The sequence below is a fragment of the Oncorhynchus mykiss genome, chromosome 8 (genome assembly GCF_057628025.1).
Source record: "Oncorhynchus mykiss isolate SJ-2025 chromosome 8, ASM5762802v1, whole genome shotgun sequence".
Lineage (NCBI taxonomy): Eukaryota > Metazoa > Chordata > Actinopteri > Salmoniformes > Salmonidae > Oncorhynchus > Oncorhynchus mykiss.
The window spans coordinates 43,486,080-43,506,445 of record NC_143029.1 but is presented as its reverse complement, the minus strand read 5'-3'; the positions used below and the strand labels follow the sequence as shown (position 1 = coordinate 43,506,445).

Genomic DNA, 20,366 nt, shown 5'->3' with positions numbered 1-20,366 from the left:
AGCAAAAGCAACACAAACGATTATGTTAGGTCACCACCAAGTCACAGAAAAACACAGCCATTTTCCCAGCCAAAGAGAGGAGTCACAAAAAGCAGAAATATAGATAAAATTAATCACTAACCTTTGATCTTCATCAGATGACACTCATAGGACTTCATCTTACACAATACATGTATGTTTTGTTCGATAAAGTGCATATTTATATCCAAAAATCTCATTTTACATTGGCGTGTTATGTTCCGTAGTTCTAAAACATGCGTTGATTTTTCAGAGAGCCACATCAATTTTCAGAAATACTCAAAATAAACATTGATAAGAGAGAAACTTCTCCTTAATGCAACCGCTGTGTCAGATTTAAAAACAACTTTACGCAAAAAGCATACCATGCAATAATCTGAGTACAGCGCTCAGAGCCCAAACAAGCCATAAAGATATCCGCCATGTTGTGTAGTCAACATTAGTCAAAAATAGCATTATAAATATTCACTTGCCGTTGATAATCTTCATCAGAATGCAGTCCCAGGAATCCCAGTTCAACAATAAATGTTTGATTTGTTCGATAAAGTTCATAATTTATGTCCAAACACCTCCTTTTGTTAGCGTGTTTGGTTAACATATCCAAACTCACGACACGCGTGCGTCCAGCGGAAAGGTCGGACGAAAAGTCCAAAAAGTTCCGTTACAGTCCGTAGGAACAAACGAAGTATAGAATCAATCTTTTAGGATGTTTTTTTCATAAATCTTCAGTAATGTTTCAACCGGAGAATTCCTTTGTCTGTAGAAAAGCAATGGAGCACGAGGTAACTCTCACATGAACACAAGCCCATGGCACTCTGCCAGACACCTGGCTCAATCCCCTCTCATTCTAGTGGAAGCCTTAGGAAGTGCAAAATGACTCCACAGACACTGAAAATTGGAATGGCAATGAGTTGAAAAACTACAAACTTCAGATTTCCTACTTCCTGGTTGGATTTTTCTCACGTTTTCGCCTGCCATATGAGTTCTGTTACACTCACAGACATCATTCAAACAGTTTCTGAAACTTCAGAGTGTTTTCTATCCATAATAGCAGGCAGTTTACTCTGGGCACCTTATTCATCCAAGCTACTCATACTGCCCCCCCAGTCACCAAGAGGTAAAAGCAGGCCTTAAGACTCACCTCTATCAGCTGGCCTGCCCTTCCTCTTATATTTGATTGCTGTGTTATGTAACACTAAACATTCTAAGCTGTGGAGGGATTTCCTCCCTCCTACAATTTTTGCGCCAGTTTCTGGGCTCAAAAGAAGTGCGTCGTCCTCTTACGTCGGCTGGCCACTTCATAATCTGCTGTGTTTTGTCTTTTTTACTGCACCCAATGTTCCTGGACAAAATAATTTGGCTTTATGCGTTTTCCAACTGTCTTGAAGGAGTTCCCACATATGTGACCGACCGACCGTCTTATGTAGCAAATTTTGAAGTTGTGTTACGGTTTGCAACTGCACATTGGGACAAAGATCATACTTTTTGGAGAAATGTCCTCTGGTCTGATGAAACAAAAATAGAACTGTTTGGCCATAATGACCATCGTTATGTTTGGAGGAAAAAGGGGGATGCTTGCAAGACGAAGAACACCATCCCAACCGTGAAGCACAGGGGTGGCAGCGTCATGTTGTGGGGGTGCTTTGCTGCAGGAGGGACTGGTGCACTTCACAAAATAGATGGCATCATGAGGTAGGATAAGTATGTGGATATATTGAAGCAACATCTCAAGACATCAGTCAGGAAGTTAAAGCTTGGTTGCAATTGGGTCTTCCAAATGGACAATGACCCCAAGCATACTTCCAAAGTTGTGGCAAATTGGCTTAAGGACAACAAAGTCCAGGTATTGGAGTGGCCATCACAAAGTCCTGACCTCAATCCCATGGAAAATGTGTGGGCGGAACTGAAAAAGTGTGTGCGAGCAAGGAGGCCTACAAACCTGACTCAGTTACACCAGCTCTGTCAGGAGGAATGGGCCAAAATTCACCCAACTTATTGTGGGAAGCTTGTGGAAGGCTAACCAAAATGTTTCACCCAAGTTAAACTATTTAAAGGCAATGCTACCAAATACTAATTAAGTGTATGTTAACTTCTGACCCACTGGGAATGTGATGAAAGAAATAAAAGCTGAAATAAATCATTGACTCAACTATTATTCTGACATTTGGCATTCTTAAAATAAAATGGTGATCCTAACTGACCTAAGACAGGGAATTTTTACTAGGATTAAATATCAGGAGTTGTGAAAATCTGAGTTTAAATGTATTTGGATAAGGTGTATGTAAACTTCCGACTTCAACTGTATACGCTACCGTTCAAAAGTTTGGGGTCACTTAGAAATGTCCTTGTTTTTTAAAGAAAGCAACAAAAAAAATTGTCCATTTAAAATAACATTACATTTTTCAAATTTTATTAATTACATGCGTCGAATACAACAGGTGCAGGTTCACCTTACAGTGAAATGCTTACTTACGATCCCCTTAACCAACAACGCAGTAACTAAAGAGCAGCAGTTAAATAGAAACCTGTTTAGAAACCTCTAGGACCTAGACTTGGCACTCCGGTACCGCTTCTCGTGTGGTAGCAGAGAGAACAGTCTATGACTACGGTGGCTGGAGTCTTTGACAATTTCTAGGGCCAGAAATTCAGTCTAGACATTAATATTGTAAATGACTATTGTAGCTGGAAACGGCTGATTTAAAAAATAATTATAATTATAATTTTTATTGGAATATCTACCTGGGCGTACAGAGGCCCATTATCAGCAACCATCACTCCTGTGTTCCAGTGGTACTTTGTGTTAGCTAATCCAAGTTTATCATTTTAAAAGGCTAATTGATCATTAGAAAACCCTTTTGCAACTATGTTAGCATAGCTGAAAACTGTTATGCTGATTTAAAGAAGCAATAAAACTGTCTGCCTTTAGACTTTGTTGAGTACCTGGAGCATCAGCATTTGGGTTCGATTACAGGCTCAAAATGGCCAGAAACAAAGTACTTTCTTCTGAAACTCGTCAGTCTATTCTTGTTCTGAGAAATGAAGGATATTCCATGCGAGAAATTGCCAAGAAACTGAAGATCTCGTACAATGCTGTCTACTACTCCCTTCACAGAACAGCGCAGACTGGCTCTAGCCAGAATAGAAAGAGGAGTGGGAGGCCCCGGTGCACAACTGAGCAAGAGGACAAGTACATTAGAGTGTCTAGTTTGAGAAACAGATGTCTCACAAGAGTCCTCAACTGGCAACTTCATTAAATAGTACCCGCAAAACCCTAATCTCAACGTCAACAGTGAAAAGGCGCCTCTGGGATGCTGGCCTTCTAGGCAGAGTTGCAAAGAAAAAGCCATATCTCAGACTGGTCAATAAAAGATTAGGATGGTCGATAGAACAGACACTGGACAGAGGAACTCTGCCTAGAAGGCCAGCATCCCGGAGTCGCCTTTTTACTGTTGACGTTGAGACTGGTGTTTTGCGGGTACTATTTAATGAAGCTGCCAATTGAGGACTTGTGAGCCGTCTGATCAATTTGGTATTATTTTAATGGACAAAAAATGTGCTTTTCTTTCAAAAACAATGACATTTCTAAGTGACCCCAAACTTTTGAACGGTAGTGTATATGAACAAATTGACCAAGTAGGAGACCTGGAAGGCAGGAAAAATAACATTCATGTACGAAATGGTCTGATATCAAACTCTTGGTTCAGATATTTAGGAGACATGGTGCATAAACGGTGAATCCAATAAAGTTCTCTTAATAAAATATTATCTGGATCATACCCCCTCCTAGGAGTCTTAACATGTTCGATACCGTAGTATCTTAGAGAGCTGATGTTTTGACGAGCCTCCATGAAATGCGCAGCCACAGGGTTTCTCTGGTCAAGAATCCTGATATTACTCCTGTGTTCTGCTATCCTTCTTTTCAGAGCTTGTTTAGTTTTTCCTACATAGCATAGACCACAAATACACTTGATCAGATGTATAACAATTTTTTGTGTAACATGTAAAGAATCCCTTAATCTTTTCAGCCTCTTGAGGGGGAAGAGGTGTTGTCATGCCCTCTTCACGACTGTGTTGGTTTGTGTGAACCATGATAGATCTTTAGTGATGTGGACATCGAGGAACTTTAAACTCTCAACCTGTTCCACTACAGCCACGCCGATGGGAATGGAGGCATGCTCGGCCCTCCGATTCCTGTAGTCCACGATCAGCTCCTTTGTCTTTATCACTGAGGGAGAGGTTGTTGTCCTGGCACCACACTACCAGGTCTCTGACATCCTCCCTATAGGCTGTCTCATTGTCGTCGGTGATCAGGCCTACCACTGTTTTGTCATCTGCAAATGTAATGTGTGTAGGATTTATGTATATGTAGTGTATGATTTATGGGTGAACAGGGAGTACAGGAGGGGACTCCGCATGCAACCCTGAGGGGCCCATGTGTTGATGGTCAGCGTGGTGGATGTGTTACCTACACTCACCACCAGGGGGCGGCCCATCAGGAAGTCCATGATCCAGTTGCAGAGAGAGGTGTTCAGTCCCAAAGTCCTTAGCTTAGTTATGAGCTTGGGGGCACTATGGTGTTGAATGCTGAGCTGTAGTCAATGAACAGCATTCTCACATAGGTGTTCCTCTTGTCCAGGTGGGAAAGGGCATTGTGAAGTGCAGTATATGTTCCCTTGGTGTTCTGCTTGAAACATGTAGGTATTACAGACTGGGTCAAAGAGAGTTTGAAAATGTCAGTGAAGACGCTTGCCAGCTCATCTGGTAGGCTCACTTCACTGGGCAGGTTGCGGCTGTGATTACCTTTGTAATCCGTGATAGTTTGCAAACTCTGCCACGAGCGTCGGAGCCAGTGTAGTAGGATTTGATCTTAGTCCTGTATTGACTCTTTGCTTGTTTGATGGTTCGTCGGAGGGCATACCGGGATTTCTTATAACAGTCCAGATTAGTTTCCCACACGTTTACATTTTTAAAATAATAATACAATATATATATATATATATACAGTGCCTTGCGAAAGTATTTGGCCCCCTTGAACTTTGCGACCTTTTGCCACATTTCAGGCTTCAAACATAAAGATATAAAACTGTATTTTTTTGTGAAGAATCAACAACAAGTGGGACACAATCATGAAGTGGAACGACATTTATTGGATATTTCAAACTTTTTTAACAAAGCAAAAACTGAAAAATTGGGCGTGCAAAATTATTCAGCCCCTTTACTTTCAGTGCAGCAAACTCTCTCCAGAAGTTCAGTGAGGATCTCTGAATGATCCAATGTTGAACTAAATGACTAATGATGATAAATACAATCCACCTGTGTGTAATCAAGTCTCCGTATAAATGTACCTGCACTGTGATAGTCTCAGAGGTCCGTTAAAAGCGCAGAGAGCATCATGAAGAACAAGGAACACACCAGGCAGGTCCGAGATGCTGTTGTGCAGAAGTTTAAAGCCGGATTTGGATACAAAAATATTTCCCAAGCTTTAAACATCCCAAGGAGCACTGTGCAAGCGATAATATTGAAATGGAAGGAGTATCAGACCACTGCAAATCTACCAAGACCTGGCCGTCCCTCTAAACTTTCAGCTCATACAAGGAGAAGACTGATCAGAGATGCAGCCAAGAGGCCCATGATCACGCTGGATGAACTGCAGAGATCTACAGCTGAGGTGGGAGACTCTGTCCATAGGACAACAATCAGTCGTATATTGCACAAATCTGGCCTTTATGGAAGAGTGGCAAGAAGAAAGCCATTTCTTAAAGATATCCATAAAAAGTGTTGTTTAAAGTTTGCCACAAGCCACCTGGGAGACACACCAAACATGTGGAAGAAGGTGCTCTGGTCAGATGAAACCAAAGTTGAACTTTTTGGCAACAATGCAAAACGTTATGTTTGGCGTAAAAGCAACACAGCTGAACACACCATCCCCACTGTCAAACATGGTGGTGGCAGCATCATGGTTTGGGCCTGCTTTTCTTCAGCAGGGACAGGGAAGATGGTTAAAATTGATGGGAAGATGGATGGAGCCAAATACAGGACCATTCTGGAAGAAAACCTGATGGAGTCTGCAAAAGACCTGAGACTGGGACGGAGATTTGTCTTCCAACAAGACAATGATCCAAAACATAAAGCAAAATCTACAATGGAATGGTTCAAAAATAAACATATCCAGGTGTTAGAATGGCCAAGTCAAAGTCCAGACCTGAATCCAATCGAGAATCTGTGGAAAGAACTGAAAACTGCTGTTCACAAATGCTCTCCATCCAACCTCACTGAGCTCGAGCTGTTTTGCAAGGAGGAATGGGAAAAAATGTCAGTCTCTCGATGTGCAAAACTGATAGAGACATACCCCAAGCGACTTACAGCTGTAATCGCAGCAAAAGGTGGCGCTACAAAGTATTAACTTAGGGGGCTGAATAATTTTGCACCCCAATTTTTCAGTTTTTGATTTGTTAAAAAAGTTTGAAATATCCAATAAATGTCGTTCCACTTCATGATTGTGTCCCACTTGTTGTTGATTCTTCACAAAAAAATACAGTTTTATATCTTTATGTTTGAAGCCTGAAATGTGGCAAAAGGTCGCAAAGTTCAAGGGGGCCGAATACTTTCGCAAGGCACTGTATATTGTATTATTTAAACATACACCATACATTGAAACTGAATCTGGAAAGCTAACCTTTGTCAAGGTTTTATATGGACTATATAATTGGTTTCTCTCTTTTCATTGTCAGTATCCTTTTTCAGCATTATAACATCCATAGTATCTTAGCTTCAGAAGCTTGTGCATTCACCACATTTTGTGTGCTTATTCTGGGATGTAGGCTATTCTTCAGAATTTCTTTTTCAAGATATCATCTATATTCTAGCTTAGATACCCTTGGGAAAAAATATGCTGAAATGCAGTTCTCACACATGACAGTATTTTATTTTTAGATGGAAAGATGGAAAGCGTGCTTATCATCAATCTCTGAATAGTCCTGAAGTGTCTTTTCCAATTGAAAGGCCACCACTGACTTCATCCAGTGTTCAGAAAAGTGGATTGGCAGTAAAGGCACATGTCATTTGCATATTTTCTTACAATACTTATTACAAATTGTAATACAAAAAATATTGTATTTGTGTCTAAATTCAACTCATAAATGTGTGTGTATGTATGTACACTGCTCAAAAAAATGAAGGGAACACTAAAATAACATCCTAGATCTGAATGAATGAAATATTCTTCAACTATTTTTTCTTTACATAGTTGAATGTGCTGAGAACAAAATCACACAAAATTTGATCAATGGAAATCAAATTTATCAACCCATGGAGGTCTGGATTTGGAGTCACACTCAAAATTAAAGTGGAAAACCACACTACAGGCTGATCCAACTTTGATGTAATGTCCAAGTCCAAATGAGGCTCAGTAGTGTGTGTGGCCTCCAAGTGCCTGTATGACCTCCCTACAACGCCTGGGCATGCTCCTGATGAGGTGGCGGATGGTCTCCTGAGGGATCTCCTCCCAGACCTGGACTAAAGCATCCGCCGACTCCTGGACAGTCTGTGGTGCAACGCCACGTTGGTGGATGGAGCGAGACATGATGTCCCAGATGTGCTCAATTGGATTCAGGTCTGGGGAACGGGCGGACCAGTCCATAGCATCAATGCCTTCCTCTTGCAGGAACTGCTGACACACTCCAGCCACATGAGGTCTAGCATTGTCTTGCATTAGGAGGAACCCAGGGCCAACCGCACCAGCATATGGTCTGAGGATCTCATCTTGGTACCTAATGGCAGTCAGGCTACCTCTGGCGAGCACACGGAGGGCTGTATAAAGAAATGCCACCCCACACCATGACTAACCCACTGCCAAACCGGTCATGCTGGAGGATGTTGCAGGCAGCAGAACGTTCTCCACGGCGTCTCCAGACTGTCACGTCTGTCACATGTGCTCAGTGTGAACCTGCTTTCATCTGTGAAGAGCACAGGGCGCCAGTGGCGAATTTGCCAATCTTGGTGTTCTCTGGTAAATACCAAACGACCTGCACGGTGTTGGGCTGTAAGCACAACCCCCACCTGTGGACGTCGGGCCCTCATACCACCCTCATGGATTCTGTTTCTGACCGTTTGAGCAGACACATGCACATTTGTGGCCTGCTGGAGGTCATTTTGCAGGGCTCTGGCAGTGCTCTCCCTGCACCTCCTTGCACAAAGGCGGAGGTAGCGGTCCTGCTGCTGGGTTGTTGCCCACCTACGGCCTCCTCCACGTCTCCTGATGTACTGGCCTGTCTCCTGGTAGCGCCTCCATGCTCTGGACACTACGCTGACAGACACAGCAAACCTTCTTGCCACAGCTCGCACTGATGTGCCATCCTGGATGAGCTGCACTACCTCAGCCACTTATGTGGGTTGTAGACTCCGTCTCATGCTACCACTAGAGTGAAAGCACCGCCAGCATTCAAAAGTGACCAAAACATCAGCCAGGAAGCATGGGAACTGAGAAGTGGTCTGTGGTCACCACCTGCAGAACCACTCCTTTATTGGGGGTGTCTTGCTAATTGCCTATAATTTCCACCTGTTGTCTATTCCATTTGCACAACAGCATGTAAAAGTTATTGTCATTCAGTGTTGCTTCCTAAGTGGACAGTTTGATTTCACAGAAGTGTGATTGACTTGGAGTTTCATGGTGTTGTTTAAGTGTTCCCTTTATTTTTTTTAGCAGTGTATACATGTGTGTGTGTATATATATATATATATATATATATATATATATATATATTCTCAGCAAAAAAAGGACCCCGTCTTTAAAAGATACTTCGTAATTTTTACGAATGATCTTCACAGATCTTCATTGAAAAGGGTTTAACCTCTCTGATCTCCCCATCCCGGATCCGGGATCGTGAATACAGACTCAAGCTCATTACCATAACGCAACGTTAACTATTCATGAAAATCGCAAATGAAATGAAATAAATATGCTAGCTCTCAAGCTTAGCCTTTTGTTAACAACACTGTCATCTCAGATTTTCAAAATATGCTTCTCAACCATTGCAAAACAAGCATTTGTGTAACAGTATTGATGGCTAACGTAGCATTTAGCATTAGCATTCAGCTGGCAACATTTACACAAAAAAACAGAAAAGCATTCAAATAAAATCATTTACCTTTGAAGAACTTCAGATGTTTTCAATGAGGAGACTCTCAGATAGCAAATGTTCAGTTTTTCCTGAAAGATTATTTGTTTAGGACAAATCGCTCCGTTTTCTGCGTCACGTTTAGCTATGAAAAAACCCCTGTATCCAGGATTGTGTAAATCTATCAGCAAGCTCATTAGCATAACACAACGTTAACTATTTATGAAAATCGCAAATGAAATGAAATAAATATGCCATCTCTCAAGCTTAGCCTTTTGTAAACAACACTGTCATCTCAGATTTTCAAAATATGCTTCTCAACCATAGGAAAACAATCATTTGTGTAAAAGTAGCTAGCTAGCGTTAGCATTTAGCGTTAGCATTTAGCGTTAGCATCCAGCACGCAACATTAACAAAAACATAAAAGCCTTCAAATAAAATAATTTACCTTTGAAGAACTTCTGATGTTTTCAATGAGGATACTCTCAGTTAGATAGCAGATGCTCAGTTTTTCCAAAAAGATTCCTTGTGTATTAGAAATAGCTCCGTTTTATACATCACATTTGGCTACCAAAAAAAATCAGAAAATTCAGTCCTCAAAACGCGAACTTTTTTCCAAATTAACTCCATAATATCGACTGAAAACATGGCAAACGTTGTTTAGAATCAATCATCAAGGTGTTTTTCACATATCTCTTCATTGATACATCGTTCTTGGACACATGGTTTCTCCCCTATATCAAATGGATAGGTATGAGCAGCTGGCAATTGCGCACCGAATTCCACGCAGGACACCAGGCGGACACTTGGAAAATGTAGTCTCTTATGGTCAATCTTCCAATGATATGCCTACAAATACGTCACAATGCTGCTAAGACCTTGGGCGAACGACAGAAAGTGTAGGCTCATTCCTTGCGCAATCACAGCCATATAAGGAGACAATGGAAAACAGAGCTTCGGAAATTCTGCTAATTCCTGGTTGATGCATCATCTTGGTTTCGCCTGTAGAATGAGTTCTGGGGCACTTACAGACAAAATCTTTGCAGATTCTGAAACTTCAGAGTGTTTTCTTTCCAAAACTGTCAAGAATATGCATAGTCGAGCATCTTTTCGTGACAAAATATCGCGCTTAAAACGGGAACGTTTTTTATCCAAAAATGAAATAGCGCCCCTAGAGATCTAACAGGTTAAACACTGTTTCCCATGCTTGTTCAATGAACCATAAACAATTAATGAACATGCACCTGTGGAACAGTCGTTAAGATATAAAACAGCTTACAAACGGTATACAATTAAGGTCACAGTTATGAAAACTTAGGACATTAAAAAGGCCTTTCTACTGACTGAAAAACACCAAAAGAAAGATGCAAGGGTCCCTGCTCATCTGCGTGAACTGCAACATGCTGCAAGGAGGCATGAGGACTGCAGATGTGGCCAGGGCAATACATTTCAATGTCCGTACTGTGAGTCGCCTAAGACAGCGCTACAGGGAGACGGGACGGACAGCTGATCGTCCTCACCATGGCAGACCACGTATAACAACACCTGCACAGGACCGGTCCAACCGAACATCACACCTACGGGACAGGTACAGGATGGCAACAACAACTGCCTAGTTACACCAGGAACGCACACTCCTTCCATCAGTGCTCAGACTGTCCGCAATAGGCTGAGAGAGGCTGGACTGAGGGCTTGTAGGCCTGTTGTAAGGCAGGTCCTCACCAGACATCACCGGCAACAACGTCGCCTATGGGCACAATCTCACCTTCGCTGGACCAGACAGGACTGGCAGAAAGTGATGTTCACGGACGAGTCGCGGTTTTGTCTCACCAGGGGTGATTGTCGGATTTGTGTTTATCGTTGAAGGAATGAGCGTTACACCGAGGCCTGTACTCTGGAGCGGGATCGATTTGGAGGTGGAGGGTCCGTCGTTGTCTGGGGCGGTGTCACAGCGGTGTCACAGCATCATCGGACTGAGCTTGTTGTCACTGCAGGCAATCTCAACTCTGTGCGTTACAGGGAAGACATCCTGCTTCCTCATGTGGTACCCTTCCTGCAGGCTCATCCTGACATGACCCTCCAGCATGACAATGCCACCAGCCACACTGCTCGTTCCGTGCACGATTTCCTGCAAGACAGGAATGTCAGTGTTCTTCCATGGCCAGCGAAGAGCCCGGATCTCAATCTCATTGAGCACATCTGGGCCTGTTTGATCGGGGCTGTGCCCCCCCCCCCCAGAAATGTCCGGGACCTTGCAGGTGCTTTGGTGGAAGAGGGGGGGTAACATCTCACTGCAAGAACTGGCAAATCTGGTGCAAGTCCATGAGGAGGAGATGCACTGCAGTACTTAATGCAGCTGGTGGCCACACCAGACACTAACTGTTACTTTTGATTTTGACCCCCCCCCCCCCTTTGTTCAGGGACACATTCCATTTCTGTTAGTCAAATGTCTGTGGAACGTGTTCAGTTTGTCTCAGTTGTTGAATCTTGTTATGTTCATACAAATATTTACACATGTTAATTTTGCTGAAATGAAACGCAGTTGACAGTGCTTCTTTTTTTAGCTGAGTTCATATAAGAGAAGGGAAAAAATGACCGAATTAGGATGAATAAAATAAAAAAATAAAAAAATATATTTCTCAGAGCAATTGTATTGCTATAAAATAATATTTTCCCATTTGTTTGAGCATATAATATAGCAAAGTGTTTGTATAATTTCTTATACAGTCTTTTTTGACTGTATAAAATATATATTATTTGCTGTTATATTTTCATTATTACTTTATTTCTAATTTTGATGTACTTTGAGATCATTTTTGTAATAAACATTTTCAAATGTAAAAATAATTATGCCCAAAGAGGGGCAGTGCTGTACTCTGCAGCACCACCTTGTTTAAAATTCCTGGGGAGAACCCTGTTACTAGCAGCACAAACTCTTGTGGGTGGTCAATCATTGACAATTTAATAATTTGATTCCTCATTTCTGCAAATCAAAAATGTGTTTTTCTGTTAATCTTTTGTCTCTTTATATGCCAATAATATTCTCAACACTGGAGCATTTATAAAACTCCCTAAAGTCCTTGGAACTAAAGCCAAATTATTTTTCAACATTGCACACGTAGGGTGACATCTTGCATGAGCAAAATAACCATGTAATTTAAAAGTAACTGGAAGTTGTGAATAACTAATTTGAACTTTTGCTCACTCTCTCTCTTTCTCTTTTATTTTTTCTCTCCCCCCCACCCCACCTCTATTTCACCCCAGACTTCACCCTAAGAACTGTCTGGGTGTGCGACAGTTTGCAGAGACCATGATGTGCACAGCACTGTACGACGCGGCCAACAGTTTTGTCCACCAGCACTTTGTGGAGGTGTCCGTGTCTGAGGAGTTCCTCAGTCTCAGGCCAGAGGAAGTACTGGAGCTGGTGGGTTGTGACGAACTCAACATCAAAGCGGAGGAGCAGGTCTGTGGCTTTTATTGTCGTTAGGGGTTCAAGCAGTGAAACATGGTTAAGCTATACCAAGGGTCTTAGTATGCACATTTGGAAAGGTCAAACACCGCACCCTGTTTGAGATGGTCACACATTTGTGACCATAATAATTTCTCCAACTTCTCAAGAACATTTTCCATGATGAATTTTCCTTCATTTTGACTTTTGTGAGCAACACTTGAACATTTTTATCACTCGAAATCTGTATACAGTGCCTTCGGAAAGTCTTCAGACCCCTTGACTTTTTCCACATTTTGTTACTTTACAGCCTTATTCTAAAACTGATTAATTATACTTTTTTCTCAGCAATCTAAACACTATACCCCATAATGACTAAGCAAAAACACGTCTAGATTTTTTTTGCAAATTTTGATATATATATATATATATATATACTGCTCAAAAAAATAAAGGGAACACTTAAACAACACAATGTAACTCCAAGTCAATCACACTTCTGTGAAATCAAACTGTTCACTTAGGAAGCAACACTGATTGACAATACATTTCACATGCTGTTGTGCAAATGGAATAGACAACAGGTGGAAATTAGCAAGACACCTCCAATAAAGGAGTGGTTCTGCAGGTTGTGACCACAGACCACTTCTCAGTTCCTACGCTTCCTGGCTGATGTTTTGGTCACTTTTGAATGCTGGCGGTGCTTTCACTCTAGTGGTAGCATGAGTCTACAACCCACACAAGTGGCTCAGGTAGTGCAGCTCATCCAGGATGGAACATCAATGCGAGCTGTGGCAAGAAGGTTTGCTGTGTCTGTCAGCGTAGTGTCCAGAGCATGGAGGCGCTACCAGGAGACAGGCCAGTACATCAGGAGACGTGGAGGAGGCCGTAGGAGGGCAACAACCCAGCAGCAGGACCGCTACCTCCGCCTTTGTGCAAGGAGGAGCAGGAGGGGGACTGCCAGAGCCCTGCAAAATGACCTCCAGCAGGCCACAAATGTGCAAGTGTCTGCTCAAACGGTCAGAAACAGACTCCATGAGGGTGGTATGAGGGCCCGACGTCCACAGGTGGGGGTTGTGCTTACAGCCCAACACCGTGCAAGACGTTTGGCATTTGCCAGAGAACACCAAGATTGGCAAATTCGCCACTGGCGCCCTGTGCTCTTCACAGATGAAAGCAGGTTCACACTGAGCACGTGACAGACGTTGCACCACAGACTGTCCAGGAGTCGGCGGATGCTTTAGTCCAGGTCTGGGAGGAGATCCCTCAGGAGACCATCCGCCACCTCATCAGGAGCATGCCCAGGCGTTGTAGGGAGGTCATACAGGCACGTGGAGGCCACACAGACTACGGAGCCTCATTTTGGCTTGTTTTAAGGACATTACATCAAATTTGGATCAGCCTGTAGTGTGGTTTTCCACTTTAATTTTGAGTGCGACTCCAAATCCAGACCTCCATGGGTTGATAAATTTGATTTCCATTGATCATTTTTGTGTGATTTTGTTGTCAGCACATTCAACTATGTAAAGAAAAAAGTATTTAATAAGAATATTTCATTCATTCAGATCTAGGATGTGTTATTTTAGTGTTCCCTTTATTTTTTTGAGCAGTGTATTTTATACTATCTACTGCATCTTGCCCATGCACACGCCATCGCTCATCCATATATATATATATGTACATATTCTAGTCATCCCTTTACATTTGTGTGTATAAGGTAGTTGTTGTGAATTTGTTAGATATTACTTCATAGTCGAAACTAGAAGCACAAGCATTTCGCTACACTTGCATTAACATCTGCTAACCATGTGTATGTGAGCAGTAACATTTGATTTGGTATTTCCTAACAACAAACCATGGGTGACCAAAGAATTGAAAGTGGTGCTAAATAAGAAGAAACAAGTGTGTTCGCCTCCGGGAGTCCACTGGAAAGAAAAGAGGTACAGAGAGAGGTGAACAAAGAGATTAAAAAAAAAGGCATGTCAGTACAAGGATAAGGTGCGACAGATAATGTCACAGGGAGACTCTCGGTCTGCCTGGTTGGGAATTAAGAATATGGCAAACTCACCATTCTAAGGGAGGAAACGTATTGATCCCTGCCTGGATAAGAGGGTGTGCCTCTCTTCAGTTAATGAACTAAACAAATTCTTCACCCATTTTGAAACAGGGGTCACCCCCGCTCCCCTGGCCTCTCTGGAGAAGGATGTCATCAATTAGGAGGTCGTACAACGATTGTTCAAAAGCACTGAAGCATGAAAGAACCCGGGTCCTGATAACATAAGTGGTCGTGTCTTGAAACACTGTTCCACTCGGCTGAGCGGTGTCTTCTGCTCTCTCTTTCAGCGGTCCCTGAATACATTGGAAACAATCTATTGTTTTACCAGTCCCAAAAACCTCTCATCCATCTGCATCAAATGATTACAGACCTGTCGCTCTTACCTCTCTCTTGAATAAATCTCTTGAAAAAAAATCATCAAGGCATACATCATCAACACCACCAGACACCTTCTTGACCCCCTCCAATCTGCATACCGGTCAGAGAGAGGGACAGATGATGCCATCCTTTCACTCTTATGCGTATCATGTTTGCAGATTTCTCCTCGGCATTTAACACAATTATTACGTTGGTCCTCGCAGACAGACAGGAGATTTCAGACTTGATGCTATGCTTATCACACGGATCACCAACTTCCTAACTGATAGGTCTCAGCAGGTACGAGTTGGCAACACACTGAGGTGCACACTACTTCAGTTGGAACCCCACAAGGCAGTGTTCTTTCACCAATACTATACATACTGTATACAGACAGCTGCCGGAGTGGTTCCCAAGGCGCCACCTGATCAAATATGCTGAAAATACTGCTTTGGTCAGTCTTCTCAAAGCGGACAAGACGGAGCACAGACAGGCTCTGAATGATTTTGCTGTCTGGTGTTGTCATCCCATCTAATATTAAATACATAAAAACAAAGGACATGGAGATTGACTTTCGAAGGAACACTACCATGCACACACCATCACTGATAAAAGGTGAGCCCGTTGAAATAGTGGAGGAGTACAAATACCTTGGGCTAGTCATTGACAACAAGCTGTCCTGGGATCAGTGTACTGACGTTATTTTTAAGAAAGGAAATACAGTCTGTTGGCCTACGGATACTGCACTCTTATAAATCAGTAATTGAAAGCATTCTGTCCTACTGCTTGACCTGCTGGTTTGGGAATATCAAGGCTGCACAGAAAAATTGGTTGGGCAAAGATAGTGAGGACATTAATGTTTTCTGAATACATGGAACTCTATTACACATTACACGTAACTGATGCAAGCATAACATTTGATTTAAAACACAGGGAAAAAAACGCATTACAGAACAGAGCAAACTGTGAAGCAACAAACATAGGCACAGACACATGCATACACACACACATACGTCTCAAGCTTCTTGGTTACAGCAGAGACAACCAATCCCCTCCTGAATCAAGATCCCTGCTGCCTAAATTTGTTTTGTGCTCATTATATATTTTTTTATTTATACACATACAGTATCAGCAAAATCTTTGTAAACACCTACTCATTCAACAGTTTCTTTATTTTTACTATTTTCAACATTGTAGAATAATAGTAAAGACAGCAAAACGATGAAATAACATATGGAATCATGTAGTAACTGAAAAAGTGTTAAACAAACCAAAATATACAGTGCCTTGCGAAAGTATTCGGCCCCCTTGAACTTTGCGACCTTTTGCCACATTTCAGGCTTCAAACATAAAGATATAAAACTATTTTTTTGTGAAGAATTAACAACAAGTGGGACACAATCATGAAGTGGAACGACATTTATTGGATATTTCAAACGTTTTTAACAAATCAAAAACTGAATAAAAGTAGTGAAGTAAATCTCTCCTCAACTTTGAGCCAGGATAGATTGGCATGTATATTTTTAATATTATCTTTCTGTGTACATCCAAGGGTCCGCCGTGCTGCCCTGTTCTGAGCCAATTGCAATTTTCCTAAGCCCATTTTTATGGCACCTGACCACACGACTGAACAGAAGTCAAGGTTGGACAAAACTAAGGCCTGTAGGACCTGCCTTGTTGATAGTGTTGTTAAGAATAGGTGTGGCAATATTGTCTGCTATTATCCTCAGTAATTTTCCATCCAGATTGTCAGACCCCGGTGGCTTGTCATTGTTGATAGACAACAATCATTTTTTGACCTCAAAGCTTTTTACTGTCATTTTTTAAATAAAATGTATTTGTTTCATAGTGTAGTTAATTTTTTATTTAGTTTAGTCACATGATTTGGACTGCCAGACTTATTTGCCAAACCCTTTGCCTCATCCCTCTCAACCCTTCAATTGATCAATTCCTCCGCTTTAGTATGGACATACAATAGTAGCTTTGATGGGGAGAAGTATCAATATGTTTTGGCCATGACAGTTTACAATCTAGGGTTACTCCAAGCAGTTTAGTCATCTCCACATTATGTATTCCAACATTTAGTTGAGGTTTAGGGTTTAGTGAATGATTTGTCCCAAATACAATGCTTTTAGTTTTAGAAATATTTATGACTAACATATTCTTTGCCACCCACTCTGAAACTAACTGCAGCTCTTTGTAGAGTGTTGCAGTCATTTCAGTCGTGACGTGTATAGTGTTGAGTTATCCGCATACATAGACACTCTGGCTTTACTCAGTCAGTGGCATGTCGTTAGTAAAAACTGAAAAAAGCAAGAGGCCTAAACAGCTACCCTGGGGAATTCCTGCTTCTACCTGGATTGTTTGAGAGGCTTCCATTAAAGAACACCCTCTGTGTTCTGTTAGACAAGGAACTCTTTATCCACAGTATAACAGGGGGTGTAAAAGCCATAAAACAATTTTTTCCCGCAGCAGACTATGATCAATAATGTCAAAAGCTGCACTGAAGTCTAACAAGACAGCCCCACAATAATTTTATCATCAATTTCTCTCAGCCAATATGTCATTTGTGTAAGTGCTGTGCTTCCCTGTAAATGTTGCTGAACGTCTTGTCAATTTGTTTACTGTAAAATAGCATTCTATCTGGTCAAACACATTTTTTGCCAAAAGTTTACTTTTTTACTTGGCCAGCTATTTGAGCCAGTAAAGTGGGCTTTACTGTCCTTGGTATTGGAATTACTTTAGCTTCCCTCCAGGCCTGAGGGCACACACTTTCTAGTAGTCTTAAATTGAAGATGTGGCAAATAGGTGTGGCAATATTGTCTGCTATTATCCTCAGTAATTTTCCATCCAGATTGTCAGACCCCGGTGGCTTGTCATTGTTGATAGACAAATCATTTTTTGACCTCAAAGCTTTTTACTGTCATTTTTTTAATAAAATGTATTTGTTTCATAGTATAGTTAATTTTTTATTTAGTTTAGTCACATGATTTCTTAATTTGCAGTATGTTTGCCAATCAGTTGGGCTGCCAGACTTATTTGCCAAACCCTTTGCCTCAAACCTCTCAACCCTTCAATTGATCAATTCCTCATCAATCCAAGGTGATTCAACAGTTTTTACAGTAATTTTCTTAATGGGTGCATTCTTAGTAGTAACTGGAATAAGCAATTTCATAATTGTGTCAAGTGCAGCGTCTAGTTGCTCATCATGACACACCACAGACCAGAAAATATTATACACATCAACCTATGAATCACTGCAAAACTTATTGTATGACCTCTTATACACTATATTAGGCCCAGCTTTTGGAGCTTTGGTTACCTAGATATGGCCATTATATTGTGGTCACTGCATCCTATTGATTTGTATACTGCTTAGAAGCAAATTTCCGAAAGACGGCACCCTACACAGAGCAGTGTCCCCAAACACTGCCCTGCCCTGGGGCATTGGAATATTTTTTAGACCAGAGGAAAGAGTGCCTCCTACTGGCCCTCCAACACCAGTAGCATCTGGTCTCTCATCCAGGGACCAACCAGGACCAACCCTGCTTAGCTTCAGAAGCAAGTATAAACACCATGAGACCACCCAGCCGCCGTACCGCTCAGGAAGGAGACGCGTTCTGTCTCCTAGAGATGAACGTACTTTGGTGCGAAAAGTGCAAATCAATCCCAGAACAACAGCAAAAGGACCATGTGAAGATGCTGAAGGAAACAGGTACAAAAGTATCTATATCCACAGTAAAACGAGTCCTATATTGACATAACCTGAAAGGCCGCTCAGCAAGGAAGAAGCCACTGCTCCAAAACCGGCAACTGCACATGGGGACAAAGATCATACTTTTTAGAGAAATCTCCTCTGGTCTGATGAAACAAAAACAGAACTGTTTGGTTATAATGACCATCGTTATGTTTGGAGGAGAAAGGGGGAAGCTTGCAAGCCGAAGAACACCATCCCAACCGTGATGCACGGGGGTGGCAGCATCATGTTGTGGGGGTGCTTTGCTGCAGAAGGGACTAGTGCCCTTCACAAAATAGATGTCATCAGGAAAATAAATAAAAGCTGAAATATATCATTCTGACATTTCACATTCTTAAAATAAAGTGGTGATCCTAACTGACCTAAGACAGGGAATTTTTACTAGGATTAAATGTCAGGATTTGTGAATAACTGAGTTTAAATGTATTTGGCGAAGGTTTATGTAAACAGCCATCTCAAATCAAATTTTATTTGTCACATACACATGGTTAGCAAATGTTAATGCGAGTGTAATGAAATGTTTGTGCTTCTAGTTCCGACAATGCAGTAATAACCAACGAGTAATCTAACCTAACAATTCCACAACTACTACCTTATACACACAAGTGTAAAGGGATAAAGAAGATGTACATAAAGATATGAATGAGTGATGGTACAGAACAGCATAGGCAAGATGCAGTAGAGTATAGTATATACATATGAGATGAGTAATGTAGGGTATGTTAACAAAGTGGCATAGTTTAAAGTAGCTAGTGATACATGTATTACATAAAGATGCAGCAGATGATAGAGTACAGTATATACACATACATATGAGATGAGTAATGTAGGGTATGTAAACCATATTAAGTGGCTAGTGATACAGTTGAAGATTGATGTAAAAAATGTAAGTGGGCTTCAGAGATATATAATGAATATTAATTCGGTGGGTTGAGATTATAAAATATACAGTGCCTTGCGAAAGTATTCGGCCCCCTTGAACTTTGTGACCTTTTGCCACATTTCAGGCTTCAAACATAAAGATATAAAACTGTATTTTTTTGTGAAGAATCAACAACAAGTGGGACACAATCGTGAAGTGGAACGACATTTATTGGATATTTCAAACTTTTTTAACAAATCAAAAACTGAAAAATTGGGCGTGCAAAATTATTCAGCCCCTTTACTTTCAGTGCAGCAAACTCTCTCCAGAAGTTCAGTGAGGATCTCTGAATGATCCAATGTTGACCTAAATGACTAATGATGATAAATACAATCCACCTGTGTGTAATCAAGTCTCCGTATAAATGCACCTGCACTGTGATGGTTCGTTAAAAGCGCAGAGAGCATCATGAAGAACAAGGAACACACCAGGCAGGTCCGAGATACTGTTGTGAAGAAGTTTAAAGCCGGATTTGGATACAAAAAGATTTCCCAAGCTTTAAACATCCCAAGGAGCACTGTGCAAGCGATAATATTGAAATGGAAGGAGTATCAGACCACTGCAAATCTACCAAGACCTGGCCGTCCCTCTAAACTTTCAGCTCATACAAGGAGAAGACTGATCAAAGATGCAGCCAAGAGGCCCATGATCACTCTGGATGAACTGCAGAGATCTACAGCTGAGGTGGGAGA

At 41.5% G+C, this 20,366-nt stretch overlaps 1 protein-coding gene across 6 annotated transcripts in view; it reads left to right on the top strand.

Moving 5' to 3' along the window:
- The window catches only part of klhl18 (kelch-like family member 18), a 79,925-nt gene that overhangs the window by 20,254 nt on the left and 39,305 nt on the right, over positions 1 to 20,366 (top strand). For all 6 annotated transcript variants that reach the window (XM_090243453.1, XM_036985479.2, XM_036985478.2 and 3 more), the window contains one exon: positions 12,399 to 12,597. In XM_090243453.1, the coding sequence (XP_090099579.1) occupies positions 12,399 to 12,597 (199 nt within the window). The remainder of the gene's footprint in view (positions 1 to 12,398; positions 12,598 to 20,366) is intronic.